We start from the raw sequence: 22,129 nt of genomic DNA, 5'->3' as shown, positions 1-22,129 counted from the left end.
GGGGAGTGGCTATCCTGGCATATGACACAATTTTGCTCAGGAACGAGGGGCAGACCAGATGATCAGGCATGCCTAAGGTTAAGGATTTGTTACAATTATTTTTAGTAAAAGTCACGGACAGGTCACTGGCAATAAACAAAAATTCATGGAAGCCCGTGACCTGTCTGTGACTTTTACAAAAATAACGGGCGGGAGGAGAACTGACAGGGGGAGGATTAAAGCCCGATCAGGAGGATGAGAGCCTGAGCCCCGCTACTGGAGGGGGGAGGGTCCAGCACCTTCTGCCGCCGTGGCTACCAGCTCCATGGTCTCCAGCGCAGCCCCAGTAGCTCAGAGCTCTGGAGCCCCTGCCACAGCCCCAGAGCCACAGAGCTATGGGGGCCCCCACTGCCCATGGCAGATCGGAGCTCTGGGTCCCACCACTGACTGTGGGGGCTAAGAGCTGCTGGGTCCTTCACCACCCAGGGCAGCTGAGAGCGCGGGGGCCCCCACAGGCTGACAGCTCTGGTGCGCTGCACAGGGGCTGACGTGGAAAATGTCACAGAGGTCTCTGAAAGTCACAGAATCCTTAACTTCCGTTGCATAATCTTCCCCATTTACCACAGCGAGTTGTTCATGGGCTTGGCTAAGGATAAGTGGTTGAACCGCAGCAACTGAGGCAGTGACCACATGTTGGGCAGGAGGTACAACAGTTGCTGACTTGCTCCAGACTGTAGAGTTGTTCTCCCCTGGGCTCAGAGTGTCAGCCGGCTGTTGTCAAGTGCTGAAGGCTGGAATGTCGTCGCCTCGGGAACGCTGTTCAGGCTGCTCAGTGCTTCTGTCCTTGGATCTCCAGTGTTATCAGTATTCAAAGATTAGGCAATCTGCTCGTTCAGCAGACCTCGATGTTACTCATAAAGAAAAACCACAGGCACGGTTCGGTGACAAAGGCACCCAGTCAGGTTTATTACCCTCCAGGTATAAATCTAGCACTCTGGCCATGAACCAAATGAGCCTATGAAATTCCTCTCCCAGGTGGTAATACCCCAAGAAATCCTTACTGATCAAGGACCTAACTTCACTTTACAACTAATGAAAGGCTGTGCAGTCTAAATGAGGGTAACAACATTTGGAATGTTGATCTACCATCCCCAAACTGATGAATTGGTGGAGCGATTTCACAGAACTTTGATGGCGACGTTAAAGTATTTTGTAACCTCAGAATCCAAACACTGGCACCAACTCTTCCCCTGCCTCCTTTCTGCTATCAGGAATGTGCCTGAAGTCTCCAAGGTTTCTCCCTTTGAACTGCTGTCTGGGAAGCAGCCAAAGGGTTTCCAGACCTGCTTGGAGAAACACAGAACAGCAAAAACCCCAGACAATGAACATAGTCCAATACATTCTTTAATTAAGAAATCACCTCAAGACTTTACAGGCATTTGCTAGGAGAATTTGCTAAATTCACAATAGGTACAAGAGAAGGCCTATAACTAAGGAGTCCAGCCACAAGGGTTCACACTGGGTGATTGAGTGACTTGCTCCAGTTCAAATTACTGGTTCAATGGCAGGGACCATTTGAGGTGGTGAGGCATTTGAGCCCCATCAACTATGAGGTCCAGCATCCAGAAAAGAAAAAAGAAGACTCAGATAAGGACATAAGAGTGGCCACATAGGGTCAGACCAATGGTCCATCTAGCCCAGTATCCTGTCTTCTGTCAGTGGTCAATGCCAGGTGCCCCAGAGGGAATGAACAGAACAGGTAATCATCAAATGATCCATCCTCTGTAGCCCCTTCCCAAGTTCTGGGAAACAGAGGCTAGGAACACTTCAAGGCATAGTTTTGCATCCCTGACCATGCTGGCTAATAGCCACTGGTGGACCTATCCTCCATGAACTTATCTAATTCTTTATCAAACCCTGTTATAGTCTTGGCTTTCACAACATCCTCTGGCAAAGAGTTCCAATAGTTGTCTGTGTGTTGTGTGAAGAAATACATCCTTTTCTTCATTTTAAACCTGCTGCCTATTAATTTCCCGAATAAACTATGTTCATTTATGTGTCTGACAGTTTTGTTCTTTACTACAGTTTCAACCAGTTTGCCCGGTACTGAAGTCAGGGTTACCCCCTGTAATTGCTGGGGTTACCTCTGGAGCCCTTTCTAAAAATTGACATCTCAGCTATCCTCCAGTCATTTGGTACAGAAACTAATTTAAATGATATGTTACAGACTGCAGGACTATTTACTGTAATTTCACATTTGAGTTCCTTCAGAACTCTTGGGTGAATAGCATCTAGTCCTGGTGATTTATTACTGTTTAGTTTATCAATTTGTTCCAAAACCTCCTCTAATGACACCTCAGTCTGGTACAGTTCCTCAGATTTTTCACCTAAAATGAATGGAATCTCCCTCACATCCTCAACCATGAAAACCGATGTAAATTCATTTAGTTTCTCTGCAATGGCCTTATCGTCCTTGAGTGCTCCTTTAGTATCTCGATTGTCCAGTGTCCCCACTAGTTGTTTAGGAGGCTTCCTGCTCCTGATGTACTTGAATTTTTTTTTTTTTTTGCCATTTCTTTTTGAGTCTTTGGCTAGCTGTTCTTCAAATACTTTTTTGGCCTTCCTAATTATATTTTTACACTTCATTTGCCAGAGTTTATGCTCCTTTCCATTTTTCTCACTAGGGTTTAACTTCCACATTTTAAAGGATGCCTTTTTGCCTCTCACTGCTTCTTTTACTTTGTTGTTTAGCCATGGTGGCTCTTTTTTGGTTCTCTGACTGTGTTTTTTAATTTGGAGTATACATTTAAGGTGAGCCTCTGTCCTGGTCACTTAGGACTGGGACTAGGGTGTCCCCACCCAGTGTACTCTCTTCACTGACTTACTGGTCACAACATTAAGTTCAAACCAAATAGAATTTATTAAACAGCAACTGTAAGAAAAATAAGGAAAAAATGGGAAATGTTCAAGGAAACAAGGGACCCCACTCTGTGGGTACAGGGACATCACCAACAGCTGTTTCTGGGATGTAAGGAAAGTTCACAGTCTGTTCCTCACACGTCCCAGGCCTCCTGCCCAGGCCCTGGCTGTGGTGTAGTGATACCACAGCTCAGACACTTGCTCTGACAGTGGCCACACACACCGAGACTCTAGGTGGCAGGACCCTTCTCCCCAACATCTGCCCTTCCATCAGATTCATGTCCCCCCACTTCCCATGGCCCCACCTTGCTCTTCCCAGCCACTCTTTGTGCTCAGCTGTCGTGTTACTTGTGGCATGGCCGGCATCCACTATCCTGGCTCTGGCCCTGCAGCTTCCCGATGGAGCTGAACCCTGGCTCCCCATTGACGTAGCTGGTCCATGCTGACCCAGCTCCTGGTTCTGGTCTGCTTCTGGCCCAGCTCTGCCTTCTGGGCTGCTTCGCTGGCCCTTATTTTTCTGGCTGCTGCTGCTCGACCTGCAGCTCAGCTTGAGGTGCTGGAAGTTTGTCAGACTTCTACTGCATTAATAGCCCAAATCACTGAAAAACTAACCTAAAAGTAACCCAATCTATGCCTTTAAACAAAGGTTTTTTTTATTAACACATTAGTCTATACTTCAAGTAACAAATGAAAGCTTTTCCTAGATACCTAGTACAGATTAGGTTAAAAAAAAAAACCCTACAAGCCCCAGCAGAAGTACCTCCACCTTAGCAACAAAGTTATGAGATAACAATTAAATTCAAAATCAACCCCCCAATACTGGTACTTGTATCCCGATTGAGGGCTGGCAAACAAAAAACGGGAAATGATGGCATGAAAAATATCCCCAAATGAGCCCAAAATATATGCAGTGTAAAAACAACAATAACATTATTATATTATTTATTTCTAATTTCATTAAATGACGGTAGTCAGTGTCCATATTTTGAGTTGAATTGGTTTGTTACTGTTAGTTTCTGAAGGGCAACATTTCATCCTCCTTGTCTTCGTTGGAAGTAGAATGCTTTTGCTGCTGGTCATACATACCAGCAGTGACCAGTGCAATAATTTCTTTCCTTGGTGCAAACTCTTCACAACAGATTTGGTGTCATTGCATGTATACTGATAAAAACATCTTGTTGCCAGCTGAGAAAATAGTCTTTCAATCGCAGTGTTGCTAAAAGGTAGCAACAGCAATAAAAGACGAAACAAGCCAAGTTAACTAAAGTCTTTGTCCCCAGTGGCATCAATGTGTTTAAGTTCTTGAACCCAAAACTGGTCTACTTGATTTCTCTGAATATGAGGCCAGTGAACCATAGGCAAAACTCTCCACTGCTGTTCCAACTGTCCAAGGTCTCCACAAAACAATGGAAAAATTGAGATATCATAGAATCATAGAATATCAGGGTTGGAAGGGACCTCAGGAGGTCATCTAGTCCAACCCCCTGCTCACAGCTGGACCAATCCCCACATAATCATCCCAGCTAGGGCTTTGTCAAGCCTGACCTTATATACCTCTAAGGAAGGAGATTGCACCACCTCCCTAGGTAACCCTATCCAGTGCTTCACCACCCTCCTAGTGAAAAAGTTTTTTCTAATATCCAACCTAGACCTCCCCCACTTCAACTTGAGACCATTACTCCTTGTTCTGTCATCTGCTACCACTGAGTACAGCCGAGCTCCATCCTCTTTGGAACCCCCCTTTCAGGTAGTTGAAAGCAGCTATCAAATCCCCCCTCATTCTTCTCTTCTGCAGACTAAACAATCCCAGTTCCCTCAGCCTCTCATCATATGTCATGTGCTCCAGCCCCCTAATCATTTTTGTTGCCCTCCGCTGGACTCTTTTCAATTTTTGCACATCCTTCTTGTAGTGTGGGGCCCAAAACTGGACACAGTACTCCAGATGGGGTCACCAGTGTCAGCCAATCTCGGTCATGAAGGACTTACTGCTGGAAGCAATTCAATCACCTGCACATTTGGTGGCAATTTCCATTTCATCTGTTTCACAAACTCCAAGATTACTCTTGACACCTACTTTTGACATCTTCGACAACAGGAATGGTTAGTGTGTATTTTGAAAGTTCCTGCTGAAAGCGACTCCAAAATCGATTGTGCAAAGCGATAAGTTATTGGACTCCAAGGAGATGTTATAGTTTACCACAGCAGTCTGTTACCCTGGTTTTTGAGAAGCCCGAGCAGTGGCAACTTAATTATTTCAATCCAGGGGGTGTCAGGAATAACTCAATGGGAACACAGCAATTCTGTTTGATCAAGGATTAAATGCAAGTAATCATGTTCTTGTCTAACACAGCAGTGTATTAGATTTAAGCGCGCACAGACATAAGCAATAGGTTAGAACATCCCAGATATTTACCTAACATCTGGAACTGTATTGAGTAATTAACAGCAGGTTCGCAGTGGCCAGTTGCTGGGAAGAGAAGGTGTCAGGAAAAATGTCTCTCAAGATGGCTTCAAAGAACTGCTCCAAAGTACACTGTATTAGCTAATCTTTTATAATTTCTATGAAGTTATAGGTCATAGTGACCCCAACTCGATTATCACTTTTCCTAACTTTCAATAAACTTCTAATATCAGAGGTTTCTGAATTCAAGGTTTTCATCCATTATCACTTATTTACTTGTCTGTCCACTCCTCCCATTCTGATTACCAGAAACTGCCAGCTAGATTTTGACCTTGCATCTAAAATCCTGCTTTCCAATTAACCCTAAAGTATGTGATGTTCTATTTTATTAATTTCTAGTGGCTGAGTGCAAGTCATATGGTTGCAATTGGCTTGATCACTCTCTGGGATACACACCCCTCAAATCCAGGGTAACACGGTCCAGTTCTCAAAAACACACAGTTTCACAACTCTCAGCAATAAGCTCTAGTAGAATGTCCTCAATTCCTGCAGCAGCTTTCCTGTATTAGCACTTTCCAATGGAAACTTTTGGTGTATCCTTCCTGAAGGATTAGACATAGAAAAATCAGGTAAATTTTGCTCACCGGATCACTGTACATATAAGTCCAGCATTGTACTTGCTTTCCTTGTCTTTGGCTATCAGAGAGCATAGCTTCAGTTAGTCAGACTGATCAAGAACCCTGTTCAAAGAGGCTCTAATGGAAAGCCACCTTGCTTCAGAAACCTGTAATATCTTCTTGTGGTCTGGAAGTCACCGAAAGGCCGAGTGATAGGGTGTGTGGAGGTGGAGGCTGGTGGGTGATGCTAAAACAGATCAGGTTATGGTCAGAGAGAGGTAACTCAGCAACAGAGAGAGCTTGGTACTTGGTGACGGAGTGATAAGATGTTAGGTGTGAGGAGCTTCTCAGACTTTAAACTTCCACAATGCTGAGCTCAGCCATACTGGGACAGAGCACGATTGACGAGGAAGTATCCTGTCCCCCTCTTGTCACACAGGATTAAAGTCAGTGACCCCCAGGTGAGTACATTCTGCAGGTGTATTTTCCCATTTTCTCACGAAGCTCTTTGTTTTTTACCCCATAAATGATAGGATTGAACATGGTGGGGAGAAGGAAATAGAGGTTGGCCAAGATGATGTGAATGTGGGGAGCGATGCCCTGACCGAACCGGTGTGTCAGAGTGGAGAAGAAGAAGGGAGGATAGGACATCAACATCACACAGATGTGGGCTGTGCAGGTGTTGAGAGCTTTCTGGTGGGTTTTCTTGGAGGAGATTCTGAGGACAGCCCTGATGATCAGACTGTAGGATAGTGCAATGAGTGTCAGGTCTGACCCGTTGACTACAAACGCTATCACCAAGCCGTACATCCTGTTAACAGTGATGTCCCCACATGATAGCTTTGCCACAGCCATGTGGTCACAGTACGTGTGGGGGATAATGCGGTTGGCACAGAATGGCTGCCTGCTCAGGAGCAGGGGCAGGGGCAGGATGCAGAGAACAGCTCTTATCAAACCCACTACCCCGAGCTTAGCTATTCGTGCATTGGTGAGGATGGTGGCATAACTCAGAGGTTTACATATGGCAACGTAGCGATCGAAGGCCATTGTCACGAGGACGGCTGAGTGCATCACAGTACCCGCATGAAGGAAGAACATCTGGGTGAGGCAGCCACCCACCGTAATGCCTTTCAAATTGAACCAAAGTATACACAGTGCATTTGGCACGATGGAGGTAGACGTGCCAATTTCAGTGACTGCCAGCAGGCAGAGCAGCAGGTACATCGGCTTGTGCAGGGTCCGCTCTTTCCCTACCACAAACAAAAGCGTAAAATTTCCCAACAAGCCGATAATATAGAACATAGTGAAAGGGATGGAAATCCAGATGTGAGCAGCTTCCAAGCCAGGGATCCCTGTTAGTGTGAATGTTGAAGGGTCAGAGGGGGTGAGGTTGAAAGCTGCCATGAGGTGGTAGATGCGTTGATTGGGCTCAAGGTTCCTGTGAAGGGAAAGAAACACAATGAGGTTGATTACACTTTATAACAAACAGTAGGATAAATATTTTATAGTTATTAACAATGTAGAAAAGGGGGTGAGCAGTGAGTTGCCAACATTTAGGGATGGCACCAGATTATTTAGGTCAAAGTGTAATCCAGAAAAGCCCTCACAGGGAGCTAACCAAGCCAGGTGTATGGGCATCATGATGGCAGATGAACTTTGATGGTAATATCTGCCTCATGTATACCCATTGGAGGGAAAAGCTCAAACTCCTCAAACACCTTACAAGGTTCTAATTTAACTGTATGAACTCAGGATAGGGACCTGGGCATCATGGTACACAGCTCTGTGAAACCCTGCTCACAGCGCAAGCACGGACAGAAACTAAGCAAATCTCTGGGATCCAGGAGGAGTGGGATGGGGAATCATACAGAAAATGCAATGCCATGAGATCAGTCAGTCAATATTTCACCCTCCTCTGGACTCCTCTGTGTAGTACTGGGCACCCTTCTCACACAGAATATGGCAGAACTAGAAAGGGCTCAGAGAAGGGCAACGAGAATGATCAAGGGTCCAGGGAAACTCTCATACAGAGAGGTATTGAAAAGACTGGGATTATTATCTTACAAATGATACGAATTAGATGGGAAATGATAAACATCTATAAAATACTGACTGGTAGAGAGTAGATCGAGAATGTGTTCTTCCTGTCTCATAGCACAAGATCAAGAGGACATTCAATTATCTGGAACATGGCAAATTCAAAACAGATAAAAAAAGAATGCTTTCTTCACTAAATGCATAATTAGACTGAGGAACTCATGGCCACAAGAGGTAGTTGAGATCATGAGCTAAGCAAGAATCAGGAAGGATGTGGACATTTACATGGATAGTGAGACTATCCAGTTAGAATAGTTACTGCTAAATAATTATTTTGGAAAGCCTATATGCCCATCTATTTCAGGGCAGAAGCCAATCTCTAGCTGTTATGCATTAGGGTGACACCCTCAGGACTGTTCGGTCATCCACCTACTGCTGGGTTTCTTACACCTTCTTCTGCAGCACCTGGGGCTGTCACTATCAGAGAGAGGACACTGGTCTAGATGAACCATAGGTCTGATCCATGATGAAATTCCTGTGTTGGACAGAGGGAAACCCCAGCAGCAGCAGCTCAACGTCTGCACGGAAGGAGAGAGGGACAGACCCGGCGGGAGGGAGAAAGGACGCAGAGAGGAAAAGAACCCACATGAGTAACTCTTCCTCAAAACAGTACAAAGCTTTAACATATCACAGCCTGTTAGAAACCCAAACACACCTTCCTGAGGCTGCTTTCCTGTGTTGGCAATTGCTGTCGTCATGAGGCTGTAGTGGGGCTGCTCCTGGGAGGAGGGATGGTCCGGATGGGGGATGATGTCAGAGACAATCTGCTACAGTGTGATCCACATTATGTTACTGACTGAGACACCCCCCATCCTCATGAGGCCTCGTTGCACCTCTTTGGTCTATGCGTTAGGCAGGATTTCTATTCCCTATTTTGTACGGTTTCAGGGCTCTGTGCCACTGTGATCTGGATACTGCATGTCTTCTCTCCCCCCCACCCACCCACACATTGCATGTTCCTGGGCTTCCACCAGTGAGACTTCCAACACCGCCTGGTCTCTGCTAAGCCAGAAACATGCTTTTCTTTTTACTGCCTTTTAGTACTTCTCGTCCTCTCCAGACCCAGAGATGCAGGGGCTCAGAGAGAGCAGACCCCTCTCCCTCCCTGAATTTTTTTTTATTCGAATTGTTTTAAATCTTTAGGCCTGTGAGTTTGAGATTTCAGTAACTCTGCTGTCAGTTCCTCCTTGGTCCAAACGAGCTCACCCATCCTTAGCGGCCACGGGACACCTCTAGTTAAGGTCACTGGAGGCTCATGGCCGGTGTAAATTAGGCCATTTATTTAAGTCCCTACATGCAGATTTATGGTGAACTCCTGGCCGTCTTTCACAATGGAACCAGATAAACCCTCAGTGTTTAACTTTCGGCTCTGAGCCATGAAAATCACGGCTTTCGGTTCTGCTGCAGAGAGCGCTATTCTGTTAGGATGCTGAAAGAGTCTGAAGGAAACCCCCAGTTTATGTGGCACTCTGAGACAGGCCATGAAGGACAGGGATTTCAAATACAGGGGCCCTGATTTTGCCTTCAGGGAAGCCAGTGTCAACCTGGAGTGACCCACTGAAGGCAGAACGTGAGAGCAGAATCTGGCCAGTGTGTGATTCATTCTTGTTGTGAACCCCCTGGTAACACAGATACCCGCTGCAGAGGCAGTGAAGTTGCTGAATTGGAAAACTTGAGCAAACAAGAGGAAAATCCACATAAACCAAAAAAGGGAGGCTACTGAGACAGATAGAAGGACACAGTAAGAGACAGGGCACTGATCTTAAAAACAAATATTTCTCTTAACTATTTCCAATACGTTTGTAGTTCCAATTTTACCAGGTCAACCCCTTGGTGTTTCTTACAATCCTATACAGTTTAAGTTGCCGTGCTGGTGAATTCCTGCCCAGATGGTTCTTGACTTGAACCCCGGAACACTTCCTGAGCCCTTAGCACTAACTTTAATGCAGAAACAGGCAACTCACCAAAATCCTGGTCAGTAGAGAGAGGAAATCTCCTTACTGCGACAGGAAGGCAGAGCCCTGAGAATCAGTGTATGAATCTCACATGTCTGACATTCGACATGCTTGGCAGTGATCTTTATGATTCTCCTTATCAGTCCCTGCGGACTCTCAGGTTGGCAGGACTCCCAGACAATTCCCTCGGTTCCGTGAGCAGCGGGAAGAGCAGAAAATGGACCCTGGAGAACTTCAGACTGATCCCCTCCCCCGGGAGTGAAGAAATGATTCACTGATACCAGGGGCTCAGATTGTCAGAGCAAACTGTGTCTTGCAGACCGTTCAGCCTAGCAACTGACAATGGCTTTTTTTTCTGTGTGTAATGTACTGTCATCTGCACTATGTGTGGGAATGCTGCCACAAGATACGGGACCATAAACCATTTTCCAGTCCATTAGCCTCTGAAAATTAACTGCCACCCTGTGGAGGTCAAATGATGTGATGCTGAATTGATGCAGGCCGAAGGGCATGGAAAAGCCTTTCTTCTACCAGGATTCTGGCATCAAAGTTACTTGCCAGTATCCCTTTGTGAGGTCAGAAGTGGATACATATCTGGCAGCTCCCAACTGTTCTAATAGTTCGTCTACTCTCTGCATCAGTAAAGCATCAAATTTCAATACTGCGTTGATCTTTTAGATCTTTTGTTCAGGGTACATTCCCTCCCCCATGCTTGTGTCATAGGTACCTGGGGCCTCATTTGTGCTCTGGAGGGTATTAGTGTGATGGGTTGTCACCCTCGGGGTGAAGTCTGGCAGCCGTGGGAGCTGCTTTGCCCCTCTAACCACCCATCTGAGCTGGCCCATTTTCACACTTCTTTGCTGTTGATTCAGTTTCTCCAGGCCCTGCTATCACCCACCATGACAGCAGATGGCCCCACACACCCAAACTGAGCTACCTATGAGCTTACCTAAGCCACCCAAGTACAACAGCAGACACCAGGTGTTAGAGGACTTTCCCTTCACCCTCACCTCTAGCTCTTGCCATACAGACCGAAAGCAGAAGATCAGAAGTCCCAAGTACAGGCAATGGAATGTTTATTGGGGTTAGTTTCTAGCAAACATGTATACCATAACTTTGATGATGCAGGGTCTTTATCCATACCTGCCTCCCACCTCTGATGCCGCAGAGCCTTTGTCATAAATATAAAGTGAAGGGTAACAACCCTTATGTATCCAGTAAAATAAAATCCCTCCTGGCCAGAGGTACAGAATCCCCTTACCTGTAAATGGTTAATCAGTTCAATTAACCTAGTTGGCACCTGACCAGAAGGACCAATGGGAAAAGAAGATACTTTCAAATCTGAGGGGGCGGGGGTTTGTTTGTGCTCTCTTTGTTTGTTCCCTCTCAGACAGAGAGAGAGACCAGGGCAGGAAAAAAACATCTCCTAAAAACATACCTGAAATGTGCATCTAAGATGGGGGGATAGCTCAGTGGTTTGCGCATTGGCCTGCAAAACCCAGGGTTGTGAGTTCAATACTTGAGGGGGCCACTTGGGGATCTGGGGCAAAATCAGTACTTGGTCCTGCTAGTGAAGACAGGGGGCTGGACTTGATGACCTTTCAAGGTCCCTTCCAGTTCTAGGAGATGGGATATCTCCATTATTTATTTAGATTACAAAAATTGTAAGGAAGGCAAGGAAATGTGTTAGATTATCTTTTGTTTTAGCTTGTGAATTTTCCCTATGCTAAGAGGTAATTTCATTCCTGTTTTGTAACTGGGAAGTTGAGTCCAGAGGGGAATCCTCTGTGTTTAAAATCTTTTTATCTACCCTGTAAAATTACCTTCCATCCTGATTTTGCTGGTGTGATTCTTTTACTTAAAAAAAAAAAATCTTCTTTTAAAAACCTGATTGATTTTCAGTGTCCTAAAAAGCAGAGATTTTGTCTGTGCTCACATTATAACCAATTGGTTAGTATATTATTCTCAAGCCTCCCCAGGAAAGGGGGTTAAGGGGCTTGGGGGGGATATTTTGGGGGGATAGGGCTCCAAGTGGTCCCTCCCTAAATGTTTGTTGTAATCACTTGGTGGTGGCAGCAATACCGTTCAAGGACAAGGAAAGGAATTTGTGCCTTGGGGAAGTTTTTAACCTAAGCTTGTGAAATATAAGCTTAGGGGGTCTTTCATGTGGGTCCTCACATTTGTACCCCAGAATTCAGAGTGGAGAGGGAACCCTGACAGCCTTGTTTCCCAGTGTCCCCACCTTTCCCCTCCTTACCAGACTTAATTATCTTTTCTGTTCCATTATACTAACAAAACCATCTGGCCAGGCAGAAACAACACACACAGTGGCTTTGTCCTTTGTTCACATGCATTGGCATAAGATATAAGAATATATAGACATAAGAGTGTCAAAAATCAAATGGGTAAACAAGACCCAAAATTCTATCTCAGGCGAAGATAGAGGCCTAAATCGTACATTGTCACTAGCACTCCTAACACTCCACCCCTTGTTTTCTCTTTTCTTCTGGGACCCTCCTGCCCACGTGTCCCTGGAAATGCATAGGGCACATGGTGGCACATTTCCTGAAAGGGCCAGGTATCGAGATGCAATGTGTCGGTGCTCCATTTGCTCCACTGCCCCCTGTGTAGTATGATGCCCTGCATCTTCCTCCCTATGGGCATACTGCAAGGATTCCAATTAGTGTTCCAGACTTCCCATAGCAATAGGCCCGAGCAGGTTGGGTCCAGGTTATCTGTTACACTTTGGTGGAGGGCCTATATAGCTTTATGTCTTATAATCAGTGGTTGTGCTTTGAGTTTCTGTACCCTCCTTAACCACTGCAGTATATTTTACAGAATTAGTATACTTAATAATAGGCCAACAGCCATAATGATCCACAGTGACACCGAGTCCTGACCATTGTAATATAGTCCAACATCCGAGGCACCACCAGAAGCATTGCTTCTCCTCCTTGGACAGGGTTAAGATTCTTTTAACATCATTCTGGAGAATATATTTTAAATGTGTCCAATTGTTGGCAGTTGTATCAAGCTGCTCCTGCAGGTTTCACGTGCTTTTTGTCCATATCATGAGTCCATTGAATATCCACAGAGAAATGGGATATTGTCCAAACCAGCTCGACCACTTGGTATGGAATCAAATAGTATGCACTGGTTCAATGTTAACAGCAATGAGTTCCACTGATCCATTTGTGCACCAAAGTTCCGATGGCAGCATGTAGATGTGTGTAATTTGGCCATATTCCTGGTGCAGTTGTACACCCAAGTGCTACATTACAGAACTGTGTACCTTCCCGGCAGAACACTCCATACCCCATATACAACACCCAATCATCCATCCCTTGCAACAGGCCATTGGGTCTGCTCCTCCATGGCCATCGGGGAGGGGCACCTTCTGCCCCACCACCCCCATGAACATGATACAGTTCTGCGGTGACCTAGAATCCTACTTTCGCTCTCTCCGACTCAAGGACTATTTCCAACACACCACTGAACAGCACACTAACCCAAAGAAACCTTCCAAATGCTACAAAAAGAAGGATTCTGCGTGGACTCCTCCTGAAGGTCGAAACAACAGACTGGACTTCTACATAGAGTGCTTCCACCAACATACATGGGCTGAAATTGTGGTAAAGCAGCATCACTTGCCCCAATAACCTCAGCCACGCAGAACACAACGCCATCCACAGCCTCAGAAACAACTCTGACATTATAATCAAAAAGGCTGACAAAGGAGGTGCTGTCGTCATCATGAATAGGTCAGAATATGAACGAGAGGCTGCTAGGCAACTCTCTGACACCACATTCTACCGGCCATTACACTCTGATCCCACTAAGGATTATCAAAAGAAATTACACCATCTGCTCAAGAAACTCCCTGAAGAAACACGGGAACAAATCTACACAGACACACTCCTAGAGCCCCGACCAGGGCTATTCTATCTGCTATCCAAGATCCATAAACCTGGGAATCCTGGATGCCCCATCATCTCAGGCATTAGCACCCTGACAGCAGGATTGTCTGGCTATGTGGACTCTCTCCTCAGGCCCTATACTACCAGCACTCCCAGCTATCTTTGAGACACCACTGACTTCCTGAGGAAACTACAATCCTTTGGTGATCTTCCAGAAAATACCATCCTAGCCACTATGGATGTAGTGCCCCGGAGCCTGCAGCCGGGCACCACGATTGCCGGGGGCTTCACGCCGGGAGTCACAGCACTGCTGCTGCCCCAGGAGCGCAGGGGAGACTCGGGGGCGGGGGAGGCCAAACCAGGATCCCCTATCCTGTGTCCTTCAACCCACTTCAACTGGGGCAGCTCACAGCATCGTGCAGGGAATTCTGGGTTAGTAGTGTAGCTGTCAGTGCAGGTCCAAGGGCCTCGGTGGAAGGCAGTAGCATGCAAACTACAACTCCCAGCACACCTTGCAGTGCATTGCTTGGTTCTGGATTAACCCTTTGTGGGCCTCCAAGTCGTTATTACGGGCACCTTACAAATGTGGGCCTGCCACCGGAGCGGTCCTGGCACCATTGTAAACCTAGTATTGTCCCCCCCTAGGTGCAGCTGGTCTGTGCTGCCCCAGGTCTTGGCTCTGGTCTACTCAGCCCCCACGCACTGCCTCAACACTGCAGTTCTGCCTCTAGCCCAGATCTGCCTCTTTACTGCAGTGGCCAGATTTCTACTGCATGAATAGCCCCAAATCACTTGGAAAGTAACCCAAAGTAGCCCAGTCTATTTATTGAAACAAAGGGGGTTTTATTAACAGGTTTTTTTACTAACACATCAAGTAACCAATGAAAGCTTTTGTTAGCTACCTAGTACAGATATGATTAACAAAACCTACAAGTCTCAGCAGGACTTCATCCACATTAAAAACAAAGTGAGATGAAAATCAAATTCACATTCAAAACCCCAATACTGGTACTTGTATCCCGAATGAGGGTTGGCAGCTGTTTCAAACAAAAAATGGGAAATGTTAAAAATAGCCCCAAAGTAGCCCAAAATGTATATAGTGCAAAACCAAAAATAACATTATTATATTTATTTTGAATGCGTTCAATCATAGTAGCCAATGTCCATATTTTGAGTTGAATTACACCTCTACCCTGATATAAAGCGACCTGATATAACACGAATTCAGATATAGCGTGGTAAAGCAGCGCTCCGGGGGGGCGGGACTGCGCATTCCAGCGGATCAAAGCAAGTTCGATATAACGTGGTTTCACCTATAATGCGGTAAGATTTTTTGGCTCCTGAGGACAGCGTTATATCAGGGTAGAGGTGTCGTTTGTTACTGTTAGTCTCTAAAATGCTACATTTCATCCTCACTGTCTTCATCAAAAGTAAAATCCTTCTGCGGCTGGTCATACACCAGCAATGACCAGTGCAATCATTTCATTCATTGATGTAAACTGCTCACAACAGATTTTGTATTGTTGCATATACACCCTAACATGGGGAATGTTTTCTAAAAGTTCGTCTTGCATCTTGTTCTGCAGTTTGTTTTCTTAGATGAACTTAATAAAAACAAATCTTTCAACTGCAGCATTGCTAAAAGGTAGCGACAACAGTGAAAAAGCAAATGAGTCAAGTTCACTAAAGCCTTTGTCCTCAGCGGCATCCATCTGTTGGAGAACTTCAACCCAAAACTGCTCAACTTGATTGTCCTGAGTATGAGGCTAGTGCACCTCCATTAGCAAAACTCTCCATTGCTGATCGAACTGTCCAAGGTTTCCACAAAACAATGGCAAAAATGAGATATCAGCCAACCTAGGCGGTGAAAGACTGAGCACAGTAGAAGGACGTAGTACTGCAAGCGATTCAATCAACTGGACATTTGGTGGCAATCTCTGTTTCACAAACTCCAACATGAAATCGCGACACTTCCTTTTGACATCTTCAACAATGAGACTGGTTAGTGTGTGTTTTGAAAGTTCCAAGTGAAAAGAGACTCCACAATCAACTGTGCAAAGAGGTAAGTTATTGGACTCAAAGGTTCTGAAAAACACAAAGTTTCGTAACTCTCACCAACAAGCTCTAGTAGAATGTCCTCAAATCCTGCGCAGCTTACTGTATTAGCACTTTGCAACGGAGACATTTTATTTATCCTCCAGGGCTCCTGAAGGATTGGAAGTAGAAAAATGAGGTACATTTTGTTCACCGGATGACTGCACGTATGATAAAGAAATTCAGCATTGTAGCTGCTCTCTTTTTCTTTGGCTATCAGAAAGCATAGGTTCCGTTTAGCCAAACTGATCCAGAACCCTGTTCACACAGAGACTAATGGAAAGACACCTTGCGTCAGAAAGTTGCAGTATCTTCTGGTGGTCTGGAAGTAATGGAAAGGCCAAATGACAAGGTGTGTGGGGTGGGAGCTGACAGGTGATGCTCAAAGTGGTCAGGGGTTGGTCAGAGAGAGTGAACTCAGCAATGGAGAGAGCAGTGCTTGGTCTGGAAGTGGTAAGACATTAGGTGTGAGGAAGTACTCAGACTGTGAACTTCCGAAGTGCTGAGCTCAGACAAACTGGGACAGAGCACACTTGATGACTGTGGAGATATCCTTCCCCCTCTTGTGACACAAGTTTAAAGTCAGTGGCCCCAGGCAATCACATTCTGTATATGTATTTGCCTACTTTGTCACGAAGCTCTTTGGTTTTGATCCCATAAATGATAGGGTTGAGCATGGGGGGGATGAGGAAATAGAGGTTGGCCAAGATGATGTGCAAGTTGGAAGCGATGCCCTGACCGAATCGGTGGGTCAGGTTAGAGAAGAGGTAGGAAGCATAAGATGTCAGTATCACACAGATGTGGGCTGTGCAGGTGTTGAGAGCTTTCTGGTGGGCTTTCTTGGAGGAGATTCTGAGGACGGCCCTGATGACCAAACCATAGGACAGGGCAATGAGCATCAGGTCTAACCCGATGACTACAAATGCCATCACCAAACCGTACATCCTGTTGACTGTGATGTCCCCACACGATATCTTCGCCACAGCTATGTGCTCGCAGTAGGTATGGGGGATAATGCGGTTGGCACAGAATGGCTGCCTGCGCAAGAGCAGGGGCAGGGGAAGGATGCAGAGAACAGCTCTTGTCAAACCCACTAGCCCGAGCTTAGCTATTCGTGCATTGGTGAGGATGGTGGTGTATCTCAGAGGGTTACATATGGCAACATAGCGATCGAAGGCCATTATCACAAGGATGGCTGACTTCATAACAGAAACCGCATGAAGGAAGAACATCTGGGTGAAGCAGCCACCCACAGTAATGCCTTTCAAATTGAACCAAAATATACACAGTGCCTTCGGCATAACAGAGGTAGACATGCCAATGTCTGTGAGTGCCAGCATGCAGAGCAGCAGGTACATTGGCTTGTGCAGGGTCTGCTCTTTGCCTACAACAAACAGAACAGTGACATTTCCCAACAGGCTGATAATGTAGAACATAGAGAAAGGGATGGAAATCCAGATGTGAGCAGCTTCCAAGCCAGGGATTCCCTTAGGATGAACATTGAAGGGTCAAACAGGGTGAGGTTGAAAGCTGCCATGTGGTGGTTGATGTGATGACCAGGCTCAGAAATGCTCAAGGTGCCTGTGAAGGGTTAGAAGCACAGTGAGGGAGGTTACACACTTTATAACAAATAGTACGGTAAATAGTTTATAGTTATTAACAATCTAGAAAGGGGGATGAGCAGTGAGGTGGCAAAATTTACAGATGGCACCGGATTATGAAGGTCAAAGCCAAGTCCAAAGAAGTCCTCAGAAGGAGCTAAGCAAGCCAAGCTCTGTCTGAGAGATAAGTTACAGGTGTTAACTGACAAGTGTAAGGAGAGAGACGTATCAGCAACTCAGCTGCTAACCCTTCTTATGCCTGAATATTGATGAAGTTTGCAGATGACACAAAAATTGGGGGATGGTTAATAATGAACACAACAGGTCACTGATTCAGACTAATTTGAATTGGTTGGTAAACTGGGTCAAAGCAGCCAAAATGTGTTCTAATATAGCTATCTAGACATCTACACCTAGGAACAAGGAATGCAGGTGATGCTTACACGATGGGGGAATCTCCTGGGAAGCGGAATGAGTGAACAAAATTTGGGATGGTGTGAAGAGATAATTAGCTAAACCTGAGTTCCCAGTGTGACCCTGTCACCAAAATAGCCAGTGTGATTCTTGGATGATAACAAGGGGAATCTCAGGGAGAGACAGAGAAGTTATTTTACCTCTGTCATTGGCACTGGTGCGACTCCTGCTGGAATCCTGTGTCCAGTTCTTGTGTCCATGATTAAAATGTTGATACACTGAAGAGGGTTCAGAGAAGAGTCACAAGTATTATTAAAAGATTAGAAAACCTGCCTTACAGTGATAGACTCAAAGAGCTCAATCTATTTAGTTTAGCAAAGATGGTTAAGGGGTGACTTGATCACAGTCTGTAAGTACCTACACAGGGAACCAGTGTTTGATAATAGGCTTTTCAGACTAGCATACAGAGGTGTAACATGATCCAATGGTTGGAAGTTGAAGTTAAAGAAATTCTGACTGGAAATAAAGCGCACATTTGTTAAACGGTGAGATTAATTAACCATTAGAACAATTTACTAAGGGTAATGGTGGAGTCTCCATTACTGAGAATTTTTTAATCAAGGTTGGATATTTCTCTAAAAGATCTGCTCTAGGAATAATTTGGGGGAAATTCTCAGGCCTGTGTTATACAGACTAGATGATCACAGTGGTCCCTTCTGGCCTTGGAATCTACAAACATGTCCCCAGGAGTCAGCTGGAGGCATTTTTCCTGCAAGCTCGTGCCTGAACCTACTGGAGGCATTTTTTCCGTTGATGACGATGGGGAATTTAGCCCTATGGGGAGAAATTCTTATGTCACTGTGGTGCCTTGGAAAGGTTACACTATGTGTGTGTATTTTACGAGGCTGAGGGATCCCATGAGACACTGCAAGGATGAATGTTTCAGATGATAACACTTAGCCATTAATGGCAAGGGTCATACAATTTTTTATGGGGTCAACAGAGCTGGCTAACAAATGGTCCCAGATCATCTGGGGTTTAAAGTGTGTGTCCCAGTGACCCTCTGTTTCACACAGATAACAGTGGTTCCTGCACATGGAAGCTGTATTTTCCTAGGCACTCACATGTCCCAGAGCTGCCCGCTATCATTATGTGCATACTTCTCAGCTTGTGAGTTGTTCCTGTTTAGCAGTTCCCAAAGCTGCACAGGGTGTCTATGGGTGCACAAAGAGCAGCAGCACAGGAGTCTTGGCATTTGCAACTAGTGTGGGAGATTTCTTACCAGTGAGACACAGTCGCTGATATCCCCCAGCCAAGGGAGCAGGTGTGATGGGAGGCACCTCACCCCCTGCAGAGGAAGAGTTGTGGGGAGAGAGGGGTGTCTTGGAGGTTGCGGGAGTCAGGGATGACTGGGGAGCATGGAGAAGACACTGGCGACCAACGTGCTGTTGGAATGGGGGCAGCCTGCGATGGGGAAGGAGAGTACGGAGAGGGGCTTGGAGTATAATGGGAGATTGAACCATCTGAGCAGGAAAGATCAATGGCTCTTTCTACTGACGAAATGCCAACAATCACAAAGAAAAATTGACTTTCAGCAGCTCTGCCCGCCTGTCCATTTACACCCCGCTCCCTGCCCCCACAACCACCAGTGCTGCCTGCCTGTCCATGTATGTCCCCCACCCTCAAAAATTCCAGCCCTGACACACAATTATATCCCTCACCCAGGACCTAAAACAGGTGCCAGACACCACAGCAAAAGCCACAGAAATATCTCCTCAAACTCGGTTAAATTCAGTGTCTGTCTGCACCGCGGAAAAGGGGGAGATCAGCCTCTCCAGGGTGAAGGGAACCCCAGCAGTTGCTCTGTGCAGGGAAGGCAAGAGGGACAGACCCTGTGGGAGGGAGAGGGGACATGGAGACTAAAAGGAGCCAGTGTGAGTAACTATTCCTCAAAATGACCCAAAGCTTTAACATATTGCAGCCCACTAGAAACCAAGACACCCCTTCCAGAGGCTGCTTTTCCGTGTTGGCAATTGCGGACGTTACCATGAGGCCATAGTGGGGTTGCTCACAGGAGGAGGGACGGTCTGGATGGGGGATGGTGTCAGAGACTATCTCCTATAGTATGGTTTACGTTAATTTACAGTCTGACACACCCCCTGCTCCAGGAGGCCTCGTTCCTGCCCAATGCACAGCCCAAAGAAGCATATGTTCATTCCCTGTCTCACCCGGTTTCAGGACGCAGCGCCACTGTGATCTGCATGGTTTTATTTTTACTGCCTTTTGGTGCTTCTTGTCCTCTACAGAAGCAGAGATGCAGGGGCTCAGAGAGCAGACCCTTCTCCCCCCTGCAAAATGATTGTTTTCCTAAATGTTTTGAACCTCTAAGCCTGTGAGTTTGAGATTTCAGCAACTCTTCTGTCAGTTCTTCTTTGATCCAAACAAGCTCACCCATCCTTAGAGTCCACAGGACGACTCCAGTTGAAGTCATTGGAGTCTCATGGCCGGTGTAAATCAGGCCATTTATGTAAGTCCCTACATGTCGATTTAGGGTGAACTCCTGGCCATGTTGCCATTGAACTCAATGGGACCAGATTCACCCTTTGTGTTTAATTTTCGACTCCTATCTCCAAAAATCACGGCTTCATGTCCTGTTACAGAGAGCGGTATTCTCTTAGGGTGCTGAAAGAGTCTAAAGAAAAACCCCAATTTATGTGTCATCTGGAGAGCGGGCATGGGGGGCAGGGATTTCAAAGCCGAGGGGCCGTGATTTTGTTCTCAGGGAGGCCAGTTTCCATTTGGAGTGACCCACTGAAGGCAGAATGTGAGAGCAGAATCTGCCCCGTGTGTGATCCTTTCCTGTTGTGAACCCTCTGGTAAGAGAGATACCCACGGAAGAGGCTTTGGCTGCACTTCTAAACAGGGCAGTGAAGTTGCTGAATTGGAAAACTTGAGTAAACAAGAGGAAAAACCACACTGCCTAAAAAGATGAAGCTACTTAGACAGCTAGAAGGCAGTAAGAGTCAAGGAACTGATCTGAAACAAATATTTGTCTAAACAGTTTCCAATACATTTGTAGTTCCAATTTTACCAGGTAAATCCCTTGGTGTTTCTGGCAATGCTAAACAGTTCAAGTTGCAATGCTGGAGAATTCCTTCCCAGATGGTTCTTGATTTGAACCCTGGAACCCTTCCTGAGCCCTTAGCACTAACTTTATCCAGAAACAAACAACTCACCACGATCCCGCTCAGCAGAGAGAGGAAATCTCCTTACTGCGACAGGAAGGCAGAGCCCTGAGAATCAGCGTATGAATCTCACATGTCTGACATTCACCGTACTTGACAGCAACCTTTATGATTCCTCTGAACAGTCCCTGCAGACTCTCAGGTTGGCCAGGGCAACAATTTCCTCGGCTCCGTGAGCAGCTGGAAGAGCAGAAAATAGACCCTGGAGAACTACAGCCTGAGAGACTCCCCCGGGAGTGAAGAAATGATTCGCTGATAACAGGGGTTCAGACTGTCAGGGCAAACTGAGTCTTGCAGACTGTTCAGCCTAGCAACTGGTGATGGCTTTCTTTTCTGTGCGTAATATACTGCACTCTGCACTATGTGTGGGAATGCTGCCGCAAGATACGGGACCAAAAACACTAGGAGGCAAAACTCTTCCAGTATATGACCAAATTAGGAGCTTCCATACACTGCCACCTGGACTATGGTGCACCAATGGATCAGTGGACTTAATCGTTGTAAACAAGCGAACCACCACCTAATACCCCATGCCCTACCAAGTAGTTGAATTGGTTTGGACAATACTAAATTTCACTGTAGATATTCAATGGACACACACTAGGGACAAAAGTACACAAAGATTACAAAAGCAACTTGCTGCAAGCGCCAACAGTTGGACACACTTACAATACAGACTACAGGATGGCGCTGACAAACTTTTAACCCTATCAAAGGAGGAGAAGCGGTGTTTTGGGGGAGGCCAGGTTGTTGGACCATACTGCAGTGGTCAGGACTTTCGGGGTTGCTGTGGATTATTATAGCAGCTGGTGTACTGTTAACTGTATTTGTGTTACGTTGCATATGGAAACGATCAAGGGGGGCACAACACCCTAGAGAACAGCCACTAA

At 45.9% G+C, this 22,129-nt stretch overlaps 1 protein-coding gene and 1 pseudogene across 1 annotated transcript; both read right to left on the bottom strand.

Annotated features, from left to right (window-relative positions):
• Positions 1 to 6,363: 6,363 nt before the first annotated feature.
• On the bottom strand, positions 6,364 to 7,341 carry LOC101939627 (olfactory receptor 52N2-like). The gene has a single exon (XM_042845635.2). It carries the CDS (start codon positions 7,318 to 7,320, stop codon positions 6,364 to 6,366), a length of 957 nt encoding a protein of 318 aa, XP_042701569.1. The 5' UTR covers positions 7,321 to 7,341.
• A 9,237-nt stretch (positions 7,342 to 16,578) lies between these two features.
• LOC101939343 (olfactory receptor 52P1-like) lies at positions 16,579 to 17,552 on the bottom strand (annotated as a pseudogene).
• Between the last annotated feature and the right edge of the window lie 4,577 nt (positions 17,553 to 22,129).

This window comes from Chrysemys picta, chromosome 1 (assembly GCF_011386835.1).
Source record: "Chrysemys picta bellii isolate R12L10 chromosome 1, ASM1138683v2, whole genome shotgun sequence".
Taxonomy (NCBI): Eukaryota; Metazoa; Chordata; order Testudines; family Emydidae; genus Chrysemys; species Chrysemys picta.
Note: the sequence above shows the minus strand (reverse complement) of the source record. Positions and strands in the feature narration are given on the sequence as shown.

Excerpts from the sequence above, each read along its gene's own strand:
- LOC101939627 (XM_042845635.2), bottom strand. The coding sequence starts at position 7,320 with ATGGCAGCTTTCAACCTCACCCCCTCTGACCCTTCAACATTCACACTA.